General features: G+C 40.0%; 1 protein-coding gene across 2 annotated transcripts; it reads right to left on the bottom strand.

Moving 5' to 3' along the window:
* Window positions 1-148: 148 nt before the first annotated feature.
* On the bottom strand, window positions 149-17,875 carry LOC127654468 (syntaxin-16-like). 2 transcript variants are annotated; one of them, XM_052141688.1, is made up of 8 exons: window positions 17,446-17,875; window positions 14,613-14,720; window positions 13,565-13,705; window positions 13,239-13,401; window positions 12,825-12,913; window positions 12,255-12,398; window positions 3,035-3,115; window positions 149-2,875 (listed from the first exon to the last, which is right to left on the bottom strand). In XM_052141688.1, the coding sequence occupies exons 1-8, from the start codon at window positions 17,575-17,577 to the stop codon at window positions 2,771-2,773; spliced, it is 963 nt and encodes a 320-aa protein (XP_051997648.1). In that variant the 5' UTR covers window positions 17,578-17,875; the 3' UTR covers window positions 149-2,770. The 2 variants fall into 2 exon arrangements, with proteins under 2 accessions (XP_051997648.1, XP_051997649.1); XM_052141689.1 differs by having other exon boundaries at window positions 17,497-17,875.
* Window positions 17,876-17,964: the final 89 nt, after the last annotated feature.

Here is a 17,964-nt window from a genome sequence, read left to right as displayed (position 1 = left end):
TTATGGCATCAGATGGTTATACCATGACCTATGTTCATACTCCATGGTATTGACATGGCATTGCCATGTTGATTTTTTGTTAGTGAAGAAAGTTTGCTAAAGGGCACCTCAAGACCCTCCATATAAAAATTCACATAAGACACATCTTTAAATTGGTTTTTATTTGATTAAAAATCTGTTTAACCTTTACAGAAGTTCAAGGTTCAGATGGCATACAGTAGTACCATAATGCAAGAACATTATGCAATTCACACCTGGTATCACGGAAAAAAACAGACAAAAACATATGAAGATAACCATATGAAATGGGTTTAAGCCTTGGATGTGCTGCTATTTTTACTTTCCATTTACCATCATGTCTCCCCTTCTAAAATCTCAATTTATTTCCTCTGTATTTATAAAAGAACAGTCGACTTCATATTTTTCTTCATCATACAGTAATGGTGCAATTAGCTTTCACCAATAAAAGCCAAAAGGGAATATATTTTTGAAAGGACAGAAAAACGAGAAAAAAAAAAATAAATTGTCAATGGACAATTAACGTTGGACAATGCTACCAAAGGACATCAATAGAACTCTATATACTTTGTACACATATTTGCATCTAAAATAAATAATTTCATCTTGTCCAAGAAACAGTAGTTGCACTGTAATTCAGGAGACATAACTGAGCTCCGGACTCAAAGTTCAGTTTAAGATCAAAGGTCAGACTGACAGATATTGTAGTGACAACAGCAGTCATTTAAAGTGGACAAGCTAACTTTTAAAAACAGAAATTTTACATCATCATCCAAGTTTAGCACACAAGCGTCCACTCCTTAAGGCAAGAAACGGAGTGGAGCAAAATAAGTCTTGCTAAATCACTCCTTGTATCAAAGTCATCACTGAAGTGATACTGATATTATGACAACACTGCTATTACAATGTAGACAAACACATAATGGTGCATACAAGCCTCCACTCACATCAGCAGAGGAAATAACAGTCAGTTTTGGATGCCTGTTAAAGGACAATATAACATTTAATTCATTCAATACATGTAAATCCAACCATATACTTTTTACCATAAAAATAAAATTAAACAGATTTAAAAGGATTTGAAATAGCAGAACGACCATGAAAAGTGTTTCTCATTCTTTGATCTTAACTTCCTACATGGTTTAATGGAGTGTCAATGCATCTCTTACAAAACAAGGGCGAGGAGTTTGCACACACATAAACACAAAGTGAAAATTCGAAGAGTTTGAGGTGGGGGAAAATACTTGGATTTCATCTTGGGCACACAAGCAAAACTTAGCCTAAAAGCAAGGTTCGGTTCAAAGGTTGCTCATAACCTCTTATTTAACTCTAGTGAGCTACTACAGGCCAGGCAGAGGAAGAAAGTTGGTGAATCTCTCAAAAACATGTCACATTTCACTCCAAAATAAAGAGAATAAAATGTATTTAAAACTGCAAGAAGAAAATAAATCTTATTTTTAGGACAATTTTACATTGTGACATTCTCATAACCGTGATGTGTCTGGGTGTTTTACAAGCTTTTTGGTAATTCAAATCATTTTTAATGTTGATTTTTAATTTTCACTACAATACAGTAAATATTACTGTACTACAATATTTTTTATTTAATCAACGTAATTAAAAGGCATTACATCAAATATTGCCATGATGCATGACTACTTTGTTTAAATAAAAAAAATCTAAATATATCATTAAAATGCATATTTTTATTTTTAATACATTTTTAATTATTTGTAGAATTTGGTTTAATTTTATTTCACATAATGAGTTTTTTTTTTGTGCATTATACTAATATGAATGAGACTTTTTGCATTATGGTAATGAGAAATGGTGGAACCATTAAACTTATTTGTTTACATTGCAATGCATACGAACTTAATAGTCTTACAATCTTTAATATTTAAAATTTCTTCAGTTTTTTTTTTCTAATATAATTTCTTATTTCTTTCTTTTAATTTTATGGGTGAAATACGACCCAGATATTTTTCTTGACTGGTTTTGTGAGATTCACCCAAGTTGATTTGATCATCTAAAGGAGAGATACAGACACAATTTCAGCCTTCTAAGGATACCTCAATCTTGTCACATATTCTTTCCATTTACAAGGGAGTTTGAGATTAACAGGCTGACATCTTGCAATCATGCTCCTGTCAAAATGCTGTGCTTGTGCAGGACAAATTAAGAAAATGTCCCTTGGAAGATAACTAAAAGCAACCGGAGCAGTGACCACTTCCTCTAACTAAAGGCAATTTCCTGCACTGCCTTTTAAACAGTGTGAGGAGGAGGAGGAGGAGGGCGTGGCCGGGCCATGATAGAGCACAGATGGCGCTGAAACAGCTGATCAGAGGGAGAGCGAGATAAAGGGCAGCCAGAGACACCGGTTCGAGAGAGAGACGCACACGCCCGTGCCGCACGTTTATTTAAGTGGTTTTAAGATTACCCTTAAAGTTTATGTTTACTGTTCAGCCGGTTCCCGCCTCCTCCTTGCCCGTCCTTATACTCCTACAAACAGTTTTAACACATGAGATTTTGTGGCCTCCAGAAGGCATTCCTCTTCAGTTTAATTTGGTTGTGTAGTATTCAAAAACAACAGCAGCTTCCATTCGACAAATATCCAGCCCTCAAACAATGGTCCAAAAGTCATCATGTGCACACTCATTCCAACACACATAGAAATACATTTGTTTTCTCTCATACATACATACATACATACATACAGGTAGATCCCTCCTTGTATAGGTCATGGAATGATTCAACTAAACTTTGTCCCAAACAGAACAAGTATTAGAATAACAACTATGACGAAGAGAATTAATATGACCAGCATCTTGCGGTTTTTCTTCTGGTACTGTTCAGCCTAACAACAGAGAAATAAAAAAACGAAAAGTTGAGTATATTTTCCACTACGACTTTAATATGACATGAATTGTACAACTTATGCCTGAAAAAGTAAAAGTCGGCTATTAAAACATTTAACATGTTGCTTAATACATCACTATGTGGACAAGGGCCTTACCTTTTGCAACTGCTGAAGCCCCTCCTCTGTTTTGACACATGCTTGCTCCACATTGAAGTCAATTCTGTCCAGGACTGTGCCCTGAATTGAATTTACATTGTCATTAACACCACTTTGTCATTGTCATTTTATGTTTATATGTCGATAAAGAAAACTATTGTAAGGTGTGCATATAAACAATCATTAACACAATTTTTTAAGTTTATTTGTAAAATTTAATGTTTATGTGTACAAGAACACAAACACAGTGTTAAAGTGTGTGTGTGTGTGTGTATATATATATATATATATATATATATATATATATACACACAGTGCATCTGGAAAGTATTCACAGCGCTTCACTTTTTCCACATTTTGTTATGTTACAGCCTTATTCCAAAATGGATTCAATTAATTATTTTCCTCAAAATTCTACAAACAATACTCCATAATGACAATGTGAAAGAAGTTTGTTTGAAATCTTAAAAACAAACAAAAAAACACAGTGGCCTCCATCATCTGTAAATGGAAGTTTGGAACCACCAGGACTCTTCCTAGAGCTGCCTGCCCGGCCAAACTGAGCGATCTGGGGAGAAGGGCCTTAGTCAGGGAGGTGACCAAGAACCCGATGGTCACTCAGACAGAGCTCCAGCGTTTCTCTGTGGAGAGAGGAGAACCTTCCAGAAGAACAACCATCTCTGTAGCACTCCACCAATCAGGCCTGTATGGTAGAGTGGCAAGACAGAAGCCACTCCTCAGTAAAAGGCAGATGAAGGACTCTGACCATTATAAACAAAATTCTCTGGTCTGATGAAACAAAGTTTGAACTCTTTGGCCTGAACGTCAAGCGTCATGTCTGGAGGAAACCAGGCACACCGCTCATCACCTGGCCAATACCATCCCTACAGTGAAGCATGGTGCTGGCAGCATCATGCTGTGGGGATGTTTTTCAGCGGCAGGAACTGGGAGACTAGTCAGGATCGAGGGAAAGATGAATGCAGCAATGTACAGCGACATTCTTGATGAAAACCTGCTCCAGATCCCTCTGGACCTCAGACTGGTGCGAAGGTTCCAACAGGACAACGACCCTAAGCACACAGCCAAGATAACAAAGGAGTGGCTACGGGACAAATCTGTGAAAGTCCTTGAGTGGTCCAGCTAGAGCCCAATTGAACATCTCTGGAGAGATCTGAAAATGGCTATGCACCGACGCTCCCCATCCAACCGGATGGAGCTTGAGAGGTCCTGCAAAGAAGAATGGGAGAAACCGCCCAAAAATAGGTGTGCCAAGCTTGTAACATCATACACAAAAAGACTTGAGGCTGTAATTGGTGCCAAAGGTGCTTCAACAAAGTATTGAGCAAAGGTTGTGAATACTTAAGTACATGCGATTTTTTATTTTTAATAGATTTGCAAAGATTTCAAACAAACTTCAAACACGTTGTCATTATGGGGTATTGTTTGTAGATGAGGAAAATAATGAATGTAATAAATTTTGGAATAAGGCTGTAACATAACAAAAAGTGGAGCGCTGTGAATACTTTCCGGATGCACTGTGTGTGTATATATATGACCGACACACACACACACACACGAAGACAAAATTATTAGCCCCCCCTATGAAATGTCAATTCTTTTTCAAATATTTCCCAAGCGATGTTTAACAGAACAAGGGGATTTTAACACAGTATTTCTTATTATATTTTTCCTCTGGAGAAAGCCTTATTTATTTCAATTTGCCTGGAATACAATAATTATCATCCCTTGGGCCCACCACCCATTGGAGGAACCGCAGGAGTCGGGTGCGCTGCCATATGGGCGGCAGTGAAGGCCGTGGGCCTCGACGGACCAGACCCGGGCAGCAAAGGCTTGCTCTGGGGACGTGGAATGTCACCTCACTGGGGGGGAAGGAGCCGGAACTAGTGAGGGAGGTGGAGCGCTACCAGTTGGATCTGGTGGGGCTTACATCGACGCACAGTTTTGGCTCTGGATCCGTACTCCTGGATAGGGATGGACTCTATTCTTCTCTGGAGTTTCCCAGGGTGTGAGGCGACGGGCGGTGTGGGGATACTCACGAGTCCCCGGCTGAGCCACTACGCTGGAGTTTACCCCGTGGATGAGAGGGTCAGCCTCCCTATGCCTACGGGTTGTGGGGAAAACCTGACTGTTGTCTGTGCATATGCACCTAACAGCAGTTCAGAGTATTCTGCCTTCTTGGAGACCCTGAATGGAGTCCTGAATAGGGCCCCAGTAGGGGACTCCATAGTGATGCTGGGTGACTTCAACGCACACGGGAAATGACAGGGACACCTGGAAAGGCGTGATTGGGAGGAACGGCCTCCCTGATCTGAACTCAAGTGGATGTTTGTTATTAGATTTCTGTGCTAGTCATGGATTATCTATAACAAACACCATGTTCGAACATAAGGATGCTCATAAGTGTACGTGGTACCAGAGCACCCTAGGCCGAAGGTCGATGATCGATTTTGTAATCGTGTCGCCGGATCTGAGGCCATATGTTTTGGACACTCGGTAAAGAGAGGGGCAGAGCTGTCAACCGATCACCATCTGGTGGTGAGTTGGGTCAGGGGTGGGGAAAGACTCTGACAGACCTGGGAAGCCCAAGCGCAGTAGTGCGGTGAACTGGGAACGCTTGGAGGAGGTCCCTGTCCGTGAGATCTTCAACTCACACCTCCGGGCGGAGCTTTTCAGGCATCCCCGCGGAGGTTGGGGACATTGAACCGGAGTGGGCAATGTTCAAAGCTTCCATTGCCGGCCGCTGTGGAGAGCTGCGGCCTCAAGGTTTTAGGTGCCGCAAGGGGTGGTAACCCTCGAACACCGTGGTGGACACTGGTGGTCAGGGAAGCCGTCCGACTGAAGAAAGAGGCCTTCCGGATTTGTTGTCCCGAGGTCTCCGGAGGCAGTTGCAAGGTACCGGCAGGGCCCGAAGTGCTGCGGCCTCGGCCGTGAGGGAGGCAAAGCAGTGGGTGTGGGAAAAGTTCGGAGAAGCCATGGAGAAGGACTTTCGGTCCGCACCAAAGTGCTTCTGGAAAACCGCCCGCCACCTTAGGAGGGGGAAACGGGAACTATTCAAGCTGTATACAGCAAAGATGGGACGCTGTTGACCTCAACCGAGGAGGTTATTGGGCGTGGAAGGAACACTTTGAAGAACTCCTAAATCCCAACACGCCTCTATGGTAGAGGCAGAGCCGGAGGATGATGGGGGATCAGATTCTATTTCCCTGGGGAGGTCACTGAGGTAGTCAAACAACTCCGCGAGTGGCAAAGCCCCGGAATTGATGAGATCCCACCAGAAATGCTGAAAGCTCTGGATGTGGAGGGGGTGTCATGGATGACACGCTCTTCAACATTGGCGTGGAAATCTGGGACAGTACCTAAGGAGTGGCAGAACGGGGTGGTGGTTCCCTTCAAAAAGGGGGATCAGAGAGTGTGTGCCAACTACAGGGTATCACACTTCTCAGCCTCCCTGGTAAAGTTTACTCCAAGGTGCTGGAGAGGAGGGTTCGGCCGATTGTCGAACCTCAGATTGAAGAGGAACAATGCGGTTTTCGCCCTGGTCGTGGAACGACGGACCAGATCTTTACTCTCGCAAGGATCCTGGAGGGGGCCTGGGAGTATGCCCATCCGGCCTACATGTGTTTTGTGGATCTGGAGAAGGCGTATGACCGGGTCCCCCGGAGAGACTGTGGGAGGTGCTGCGGAGTACGGGGTGGGGGGTCCCTTCTTAGGGCTTATCCAATCCCTGTACGCCCAAAGCGTAGGGCTGTGTCCGGTCCTCGCACAAAGTCGAAGTTCATTCCATGTGGGGTTGGTCTCCGCCAAGGCTGCGCTTTGTCACCAATCCTGTTTGTGATATTCATGGACAGGATATCGAGGCGTAGTCGGGTGGGGAAGGTGTGCGGTTCGGTGGGCTGGGGATCTCATCGCTGCTTTTTGCAGATGATGTTGTCTTCATGTCATCATCGGTCCGTGGACCTTCAGCTCTCACTGGATCGCTTGGCAGTCGAAAGTGTGAAGCAGCTGGGATGAGGATTAGCACCTCTAAATCTGAGGCCATGGTTCTCAGCAGGAAACCGATGGAGTGCGTACTACAGGTAGGGAATGAGGTTTTGCCCCAAGTGAAGGAGTTCAAGTACCTCGGGTCTTGTTCACGAGTGAGGGACAATGGAGCGGAGGTTGGCCGGAGAATCGGGCAGCAGGGGCGGTATTGCACTCGCTCTATCGCGACCGTTAGTCACTTAAAAGAGAGCTGAGCCGAAAGGCAAAGCTCTCGATCTACCGGTCAATTTTCGCTCCTACCCTCACCTATGGTCATGAAGGTTGGGTCATGACCGAAAGAACTAGGTCAGCGAGTACAAGCGGCCTAAATGGGCTTCCTCAGAAGGGTGGCGGGCTTCTCCCTTAGAGATAGGGTGAGGAGCTCAGTCATCCGTGAGGAGCTCGGAGTAGAGCCGCTGCTCCTTTGGCGCTGAAAGGAGTCAGTTGAGGTGGTTTGGGCATCTGGTAAGGATGCCCCTGGCCAGCCTCCCTAGGGAGGTGTTTCAGGCACGCCCAGCTGGGAGGAGGCCTCGGGAAGACCCAGGACTAGGTGGAGAGATTACATCTCCACACTGGCCTGGGAACGCTCGGGTCGCCCAGTCAGAGCTGGTTAATGTGGCTCGATAGGGAAGTTTGGGGCCCCTGCTGGAGCAGCTGCCCCCGCGATCCGACTTCGGATAAGCGGTTGAAGATGGATGGATGGATGGACAATAATTATTTTTTTTTAAATGTAAAAACTGCTAAGGTCAATATTATTAGGCCCTCTGTTTGATTGGCTATGGAACCAACCACTGTTATCCAATGACTCGCCTAATTAACCTCATTAATCCCCCAAGCCTTTAAGTTACACTTTAAACTGAGGACTAATATCTTGCAAAACAACTAGTGAAGTAATATAAATCTGTAATCATGGCAAAGAAGAAATTTGTTTAGATGTGAGAATTTATTTTGAATGCTCACAATGCAGGAGAAGGATATACACGTTTTTCAGGTATCAAGAACTGCCGTGAGAAGTATTATTAAGAAGTTTGAAGAGACCCACACAGTGGAGAACAAGACTGGCAGAGACAGGAAGCAAAATATTTCAAAAACCTTGGAAAGAAAACTGGTGAGAGATGTTTCTAAAGACCCAAGAGCAACTGCCAAGACACTAGTGAATTATTTAGCTAAGTCTGGGATTAATGTCTCAACGAAGACAGTCACTAGAGCCCTGCACAGGAATGGACTGCGAGGTTGCAGACCAAGAAAAACTCCACTTCTGAAGAAGAGACTCCTCCAAGCTAGACTGAAGTTTGCCAAGGACAGCCTAGAGAAAAATTATGCATACTGGAAATGTGTCCTTCGGTCAGATGAGACAAAACTAGAGCTCTTTGGCCATAGAGATGTTGCCTATGTTTGGAGAAAGAAGGGAGAGGGGCTCAACCCAAAGATCACCGTTCCCAAAGTGAAACATGGCAGTGGGAGTATAATGCTTTGGGGATGTTTCAGTGCGTCTGGAACTGGGAATCTCATCAGGGTCGAAGGAATCATGAAAGAGGAGGATTTTGAAAGACAAACTCAGGAAATCTGCAACAAAACTTGGTTTGGGTCGACATTTCGTCTTCCAGCATGATAACGACCCAAAGCATACCTCACTTCTGGTGAAGATCTACCTCCAAATGAGCAAAGTAAACGTCATTGACCTCCACAATACCCAGACTTGAATCCCATAGAAAATCTGTGGGCCACACTGAAGACTAGAGTCCATGCCAGGAGACCAACAAATCTGGAGGAGCTTGAGAGATTTGCTAAGGAGGAATGGGCTGCGACTCATGAGAAGAAACACTTGCTGAGAACTACAACAAACGAATAAAGGCTGTTATCATACAAAAGAGATACACTATTGACTATTAACATCAGAGGGCTAATAATTTTGACCTGTAGATTTTTTTATTCTTGGTTATAATTTTGTTTCTATTTGTATTATAAACACTCTAAATTGCCTAAAAAAACTATTATGTTTAGAAATGCTATGTTGAAAAAAATTATCTCCATTAAACAGCACTTGGGAATTATTTGAAAAATAACTAAATATTTCATAGGGGGCTAATAATTTTGTCTTCAACTGTACACTTAGGTTGAAGTCATTAAAACTCATTTTTAACCACTCCACAGATTTAATATAAGCAAATAGTTTTGACAAGTCGTTTAAGGATTCTACTTTGTGCATGACATTTTACAGACAGATTCACTTTAAATTGACTATATCACAATTCCAGTGGGCCAGAGGTTTACATACACAAAGTTAACTGTGCTTTTAAGCAGTTTGGAAAATTCCAGAAAATTATGTCAAGCCTTTCGGCAATTAGACATTTATCTTCTGATAGGCTAATTGGAGTCAATTGGAGGTGTACCTGTGGATGTATTTTAAGTCCAACTTCAAACTCGTTGCAATCTGACAATCTTTGCTTGTCATCATGTTAAAATCAAAGGAAATCAGACCAAGACCTCAGAAAAATAATTGTGGACCTCCACAAGTCTGGTTATTCCTCGGGAGCAATTTCCAAACACCTGAAGGTACCACGTTCATCTGTACAAACAATAGTGCGCACGTATATACACAATGGGACCACGCAGCCATCATACCACTCAGATGAACATAGTTATGTGTGAAAAGTGCAAATCAATCCCAGAACAACAACAAGGACCTAGTGAAGATGCTGGAGGATAGTTGGATAGGATGCTGGACAACAGTTAGACAAGTATCTACATCAACAGTAAAACAAGTCCTATATCACCACAGGCAAAAACGACATAAAAAAATCCAGACTACACTTTGCAAGTGCGCATGGGAACAAAGATCTTACTTTTTGGAGAAATGTCCTCTGGTCTGATGAAACAAAACATTTGCTGTTTGGCCATAATGACCATTGTTATATTTGGAGGAAAAAGGGTGAGGCTTGCAAGCCAAAGAACACCATCCCAACCGTGAAGCATGGGGGTGGCAGCATCACGTTGTGGGGGTGCTTTGCTGCAGGAGGGACTGGTGCACTTCACGAAATACATGACATCATGAGAAAGGAAATTTAAGTAGATATATTGAAGCAACATCTCAAGACATCAGCCAGGACGTTAAAACTCAGTCGCAAATGGGTCTGATAATGACCCCAAGTATACCTCCAGAGTTGTGGCAAAATGTCTTAAGGACAACAAAGTCAAGGTATTGGAGTGGCCATCACAAAGGCCTGATCTCAATCCGATAGAACATTGAGCAGATCAAAAAAGCGTGTGCGAGCAAAGAGGCCTACAAACTTGAATCAGATACACCAGTTCTGTCAAGAGGAATGGGCCAAAATCCGAGACATATCCAGCTGCAGACCCGCAGCACCACCAGTTTCAGAACCCCAGCGCCAGAACCTGAAGTGAGGGGAGGGGTTATTGACAATGAGACAAGCATGGCGGAGAGCATGGTGAGTTGTGTAACGTCTTTGACATCATGTTGTGAAAAATTATCGCATATATTAAGTTCAGCGTTTATCTGCTAAATATTTAATTTGTGCATAACTTTATCATCTTAATGAAGCTTGAATATGTTGTCATACTTTACTGTATTAAAAAAAAAATTCTACGGATGGTTCGATACATTTTTGCGTGTTGTAAATGAGCCTTGCGGTGACGCTTTGAAGACATCTTGTGAAGGTGTTAAAGTGTTTGTTCCACGTTCCTCTGTTATATGCATTGTTTGTGAGTTAATGTTACCTTATAGTTGAGGTTTTTTTACGTGAGATTATTGTGTGGTGCTTTCATCTCTTGTAGAGACATTTCAATGAATGAAGACCACAAGGAAAAGGCCCACAACAATCTCCTGGAACAGTCAGAAGCTTCCAGAGAGCCCTTTCTATTTCATTTTGTGTTCAGGGATGACATGGAGTTATTTTAGCAAGAATGTAAGGACAAAATGGGCCTGAGAGTGAATTCTCATTTGATACATTTTAAGTTTAATTTATACAGGATTGTCATGATAAAATGGGCCTAGGGGTGAATTGGTCATTTGTTGTATATATTTTTATTGTTTCTTTTAAAATTATGCTGAATTTTCTCTTTTTTAGTTTTTTGACATGTTTTATTTTACATAAAGAAAAATGCATGCTGCACATGTTCTTGTGAAATAAAGTATATTTTATATAAAATGCCCATAAGTTTCAAGCATTTTTTTTCACCATCATGATCAGGAAGTAACTCTATAATACAATGAAACGGATAACTATATACAATTATATTACACAAGATCAATGTTTTAAAATGCTTATTGTACTGTACCTTAAAGAATCATTATAACATACATGATAAAGTATGATGTTTCGCTTTGTAATAAAAGCAAAGTACTCTCCAAAACGTTAGGTGGCGCTACTCGGTTTCGAACGTAAGCTCCGCCCCTCACTTGAGGTTCTGGCGCTGGGGTTCTGAAACTGGTGGTGTAGCCTACTGTCCAAAACGTTAGGTGGCGCTACTCGGTTTAGAACGTAAGCTCCGCCCCTCACTTCAGGTTCTGGCGCTGGGGTTCTGAAACTGGTGGTGCTGCGGGTCTGCAGCTGGATACTATTGCAAAATCCAGCAACTTATTGTGAGAAGCTTGTGGAAGGCTTAATTAAATTGTTTAACTTGGGTTTGACCCAAGTTAAACAATTTAAAGGCAATGCTACCAAATACTAATAAATTGTATGTAAACTTCTAACCCACTGGGAATGTGATGAAAGAAATGAAAGCTGAAATAAACAACTATTATTCTGACATTTCACATTCTTAAAATAAAGTATCCTAACAGACCTAAGACATGGAATGTTTTCTGCCATTAAATGTCAAGAATTGTGAAAAAAAGTTTAATTTTAAATGTATTTTGGCAAAGGTGTATGCAAATTCTGAATTCAATTGTAAAAAAAAGAAATTATAATATATATTTATATTAGACAATTCATATATATATATAAAATACTTTAGAATAAAATATGAAAGTGTATAGTGTGTACATATTAAATAATATAATGAATTAAAGTATAATATTTATCTTGTATTTGAACCCAATTTCTAAATAGATTATTTCGAAAATTCTAAAATCCATTTTATATGACTAAAATGTTTTTATGGGACCTGCTACAATTTTCTGTCTACATAATACCTGGTGTGCAAGAAATTAACTGACCTGTTCAACAACCATGCCAGCAAGATCTCTAAATATCTCATTAAGGTCAGAAATGGATTGAACAATTTGTCGAACTTCTCTCTCCCGCTCTTCAACCATCACTGTGTTCTGCTGAACTAGAACAAGCTGGCCATCCGTAAATCCCTAAAAAATTAAGAAAATGATTTTTTAAAGTCAAAGGGCAACAGTATACTGAAAAAAATATATTAGAATGGATATCTATTAGGGATGCAGCAACATAGACATTTTTTCCAAACCTAATTACTTATAGTAATTAATTTATATATTTCATAATATAAAATCTACAGTTAAAAAAACACAGCCTTCAAATGGAGCGTCACTCTAGAACTTTATATGCTTCAAGTAAAATCAGGCATCAAAACATTATAATTAACAGTAGAAAAAAAATAAATACAATTAGAACTTTTGAAATGTCCAAATCAGACAAAAAACAAAAACAATGCTATTACTGGCAAATACCAACATGGTCACCATTATATTGTGCATCCCAAATATTTATATCTGTTTATATGTAGAATGAGTATTGTAGCATTTGACCAACATCCTTACTCTGTCATATACTGCAATATCTTCATCTTCCTCCATGAGAGGACCAGAGTCAAAAAAGTGCTTAGATCTTTCTTCACGGTTTTTCATGCCTATAATCAAAAGCAAAAAAATGAATTCATATTCAAAGAATTCAGCATACAGTTAAAGTCACCTTGTATTTCTAAGATCCTTGACTTTTGGAAGAACCATGCATGTAATCATTAAATTTTTTTACTTGTGCAACTTTTCATTGAGTGTATAAAAAGGACAGGAAATGATGGGGGAAACAGAATGGGGATATGTCCCAAGCTGGATTAGAACTTCTAGAATAAACAATTTTTTAAGTATATTGTCAGTGTTGCATGCAAGTAAACATTGTTGTAAATAGGACACCTAGGTTTCAGATATCTTTGGTATGTGTGTGGATACACTTACGTTTCAGGTAGCTTGACTGTGTGTGTCTGAAGTTGATTGACAGTTCTTGCAGGCTCTGGGCCAATGAGGAGACCACATTTGTCAATAGTCTCTTTTCTTGCTCTATACAGTGATAACTCTGTGTCTGTAACCCTGTTGTGGCCCGTTGACACCTGTGAAACATCTACATACACATAGACACACTGCAGATGCTGAAAATTGTTTGGTTGTACAGTGTGTGCAGTGATTTATTACTGAAAAGTATTGACTTGTCTATATAAAACTTTTAGGTTTACTAACAGATGTTACCGAATTGAACCATGATTTCTGTATGCATGTTATTATACCTGTGTAATTTCCTGTGTAGTGATCTCTATAGCATGTTCCTCCTCACTGCTGTCATCCAGTGTGGGGCGGTTCATGTGTTTGTCGTGTAGATTGGCTAAATCCTTCATCTTCTGACGGATACGTGTGATTTCATACTGAATCTGCAGGAACAAGAGATTCGCTGTTCATTCTGGGTTTCACAACCAGATGGAAGAAATCAAGGCTCAGCTAAATTCAAGATCCCAATATATATTCCTATCACATTGAGATTGCAAATTAGATGTACATTCATGCAAAACTAACTCCTGAATGTCAGTTCTCAATGTGCTGACTGTGGGGGGAAAAAGGAGACTTCTTATTCCTCAGACGTACGGTGAAGTCAAGCGCACTTTCAGCATTGTAAGATATTGATAAGAGATGATTCTGGACAGTTTATACAAAGTATGCCAGATCTAAGTAATCTGCTGCATCCTCCACAATCCAGCACTCAGAAAGCACCAGCAAAGAATGTAAAATTGCACCATAATAATCATCATGATTGCACAGGAACTCAATGTTGTTTCCGAGAGTTCCGGTACCCTAGGATATGCCACATTATGCTGACTCGCTAGCAAGCGCCATCTCCTATCAGACATTTTTGCAACAGCTCCAGCATGTTTACTTTCCTGTGGCGCAAGAATGTTAAGTCAGCAAAATATTTTTGCATTATATTTTTATTTATAAAAAAAGAAGAAAAAAAAACTTGCTTCACAACTCGCTTTTAGCGTCCCTCAGTGGATATTTCATCTGGAAAATGGAGCTCACACATGCACAAACGCCCAACAACACTTACAGGTTTGTCCAATGGTGGCAGTGTTCTGCAATTCAGTTCACACAGATTTTATCTAAACAAAGTCAACCTAACCAACCTACAATCCATGTAAAAGCTGTTAAACCGACATGCCTCAGTTGTTGTCGGTAGAGCTTAACTTGTTTTTTGAACTACGAACATTCCTTTTATTGTCACAGTTTAACAATGTATCCCATTCTTCCTTTTATGAATGCTTAAAACAAATCATCAAATCTTACCTCATCCACTCCCTCCACCCATTTGGGTGGGAGCCTCTTTGAGACACCAATAGCAGCCTCTGGATCCAAACTAATGCCAGACACCAGAGCCATACGATCATCAACCAGCTATAGAAGATACAAGACAGAACAGCAAAAATCATGCACTGTTGAGTTTTGTTACATTACAATTTATACAACCTCCTTCATATACATTCAATTACACTTTTCTTTGTCCGTCACAACAAATAGAAAACTTTTTGTGTGGAAAGAAATTTGTGCAGAATTCTACAGGTATATATGATCTTAGGTCAGATAATTTGGACAGTACCTCGTCAAACTCCTAATGTGATTGGAAGAGCCCAGCGAAATCCCAGCGAATGAGGGTAGCGACAGAAAAGAAGGCGTGGGACAGAAGGAGTGAGAGCAGATTAATAGTGATCAGCCCAAGATTAAAAGTTGTGATCAGTATCAAAACAACTGACAGCATGACAGCAGAACTAGACAAATCATGAACAAATACCGGTAAATGGTTACTATTACTCAATTGCATAATACTCCATATACTGTATATGTTAGGTGTGCACCAATGCATCGACTAGGCATGTCATATTTGTCATTCTAGCCCAATTTCAACAACTTTTCAATGCTACAGTAGGAACATATTACATGAATGTACTGATTCTTGAATTTGTAAATATCTAAATATAAGGTTTAAAAAAAAACCAGCACTTTTTGAATCTATAAAATGTTAAAAAGAAAATCTATTTTAACCCAAAACAACACAATGATTTGACTACTATAGATTTGAGCAATGCACAACAGAAGAAATCTGACAGTATTTTGCAAGGCAGAAACAACACAGGACATGCAAATGGGGCAAAAATGTACATGCATGAGTAGATAGTGAAGAATGGAGACATCACACCAAACAATAAACAAGCATGCATTATGGCTGCACTGATGTCTGTGCTTGTAACTTTGTTGCCACGACTGAAAATGCTGTATTTACAGACATGTTTGCTGTCTGTCAAGACCCAATCATACCCTATAAATCTACTTTCTATGGTTTATGGAGTTACTGGACTGTTCAAAGCCATGCTGGATACCAGGCTGCCCACAAAAATCAAAGAGAAGGAAATATGTAAAGCATAGCTTATCTGTGGGAAAGATCTATGGAGGACTTGGAGACAAAACATAATGCCCACTGGAGTCTCATTTTAGAATAGAAAAAAAATGTAACTATGTCAAAGTGTACGGAGCATCAAAGAAATCAGTACCGCACAAATACTTTAAGGTTTTAAGACTGTATTAAAACACAGCACTATAGAAACATATAGTTATTGATGATGTTTGTAAATGCATACAAATTAATATTTAAACATTGCTTGAAATGTCAAGTTTTGGGCTTATGACTCAAATATCCAAGTTCCTTGAGCTTGTTTTTCATAATAAAACTATAGACATAAAATTTTAAGTGATAATAGCTCAAAGTATTGAGTTAAAAAATTGAGGCTATGGGGAATACCCATAAAGTCTTGTACTTGAATATTTTAATGATGTCTCCTTAGTCAAAGGGAACATATGGGGCATTTAAATAGTTGTTGTAAAATATTCAGAGGTTTTTGCTCTTTTAGTGTAGCTTATGTTGCTTTGTTGCAAAAGTTGTTTCATGTGATGTCACTATTAGGATTATCTATGTCTACTTTGATCAGGTTGGACCCTGTTAGCACTACAAATATCAGTTCACCTTGTGCATGTGCAACTAAAGTACAGTCATATTTTTATTTTACGTTTATATAATGATTAACCTAGAATCAGTTATAAATCTTCCTTACTGAAGCTGTTTTTGTATGACCTAACTGAGTCAATTCAATTAAAATCATTAAGTTGAAACAACAACATTAAAAAAAGCTAATCTGAGTTGAGTGTAATCGCAACTAGCGAGTTTAAAGTCATTTTATATGAACACCAAGTTAAGTGAATTTGAGGGAACGAGTTTACTCAATCAGTTGAGTAGAGTCGACTTATCAGGGTTTTCAGTGTATAGCAATTATAGAAGACTGTAAAATTAATATAATACTCAAATGTTTGCTTTAGTCTGTTAAGCAATTTGCTAGCAATTGTCAGAGTGACTTGGAAATCTTATTTCCTTGGCATTTTAGAGGCTATTTTATCTTAAATAAATGCAAAAGCATGCACATTTGCAAGTGTTTTCTTGAATATTTTGTCAAATAAACCTTTTTCCATCACAAAGGAAAAATACAAGTTGAGGCATTTTCTGATAAAAAATGTTCTGCAATTTAAAAACAATTACGCTTATAATGTGAATATTTATAAGGTTGAAGTGACAATGCACACGTGAGGAACTCATTTTGATTAAAGCATGTTTTGCCTATTTAGCTGTAGTACATTCACTTCAAATTATAGACATAATTGACTTGAGCGTCATATCCAGTTTTTAAAGTCTATACACACACTTTTGATACTTTGATATTTCTTTAATTGTGAATCACCACATATTTACAAGTCCTCAGCCTGTCGTTGCAATAAGACACAGTAAATAACGTAAAAGTCAAAACTAGCATGACCGTGATCATCACCACAAGACATTTTGCAATGAATATCCGGGTAGTTTCATTGCCATTGTTACAGTAAATTGAAATGCAGCAGTGTGTAAACAGTTTCATGAATAGCTAGCTGCTCAAACAGCAAACAAAACAGTTGAGGTTTGTTGGAGGCACTGACAGCGCCAGTGTACATCAACAAACATCACTAGCCAGGGTTATCTAGCTAGATCAAGTACCACACAAACGCCAAAACAATCAATTCGGACAATTGACGTTAGACTCACCGCAGCATTGCTACGTGTATTCAGAGTACGACGGGGGTCGTATGTACTCACTTGCTCAGCCAATATCTGCCGGTTTTGGATTGCATTGTTCCGCATTAATAAGAAGGCATCGGTCAGTCGCCGAGTTGCCATGCTTACTCAATACGAGAGGATGGTAAAAATGAAATATAGGAGAGCTGCCTCGATGGCTGTCTTCAGATTAGTCACTGAGCCCGTGGTCAAAGCAGCTGGTTACTGAACCAGCGAGCTAACCTACGAAACGGCAGGCAGGCTCGCGCACCAGCGCTCAGCACCTCCGGTTTCGAGCGCTGTGGCTCTATTTCAGACTTTAGTAGTCTCTGAGTTTGTATCATGTATAATACTACAACGTCACAAGGACGATCCGGGTTTTCCGCTCAGTTTGGAGTACAAATGGATCATGTCTGTGGGACTTCCGTCATGACGTAAAATGCGTAAATGTGACCTCACAATGAAACTTCCGCTTTGCAAACGCGTTTAGTTGAAATATCTAATATTATA

This window comes from Xyrauchen texanus, chromosome 13, assembly GCF_025860055.1.
Source record: "Xyrauchen texanus isolate HMW12.3.18 chromosome 13, RBS_HiC_50CHRs, whole genome shotgun sequence".
Classification (NCBI taxonomy): Eukaryota; Metazoa; Chordata; class Actinopteri; order Cypriniformes; family Catostomidae; genus Xyrauchen; species Xyrauchen texanus.
The sequence above is the reverse complement of the archived record's forward strand: the minus strand, read 5'-3'. Positions and strand labels throughout refer to the sequence as shown.

Coding starts and splice junctions, on each gene's coding strand:
- LOC127654468 (XM_052141688.1), bottom strand. CDS start 17,577: ATGGCAACTCGGCGACTGACCGATGCCTTCTTATTAATGCGGAACAAT. Junction 13,706..14,612: donor GGGTGGAGGGAGTGGATGAG/GTAAGATTTGAT, acceptor TTGTTCCTGCAG/ATTCAGTATGAAATCACACG. Junction 12,914..13,238: donor ACAGTCAAGCTACCTGAAAC/GTAAGTGTATCC, acceptor TTTTGATTATAG/GCATGAAAAACCGTGAAGAA.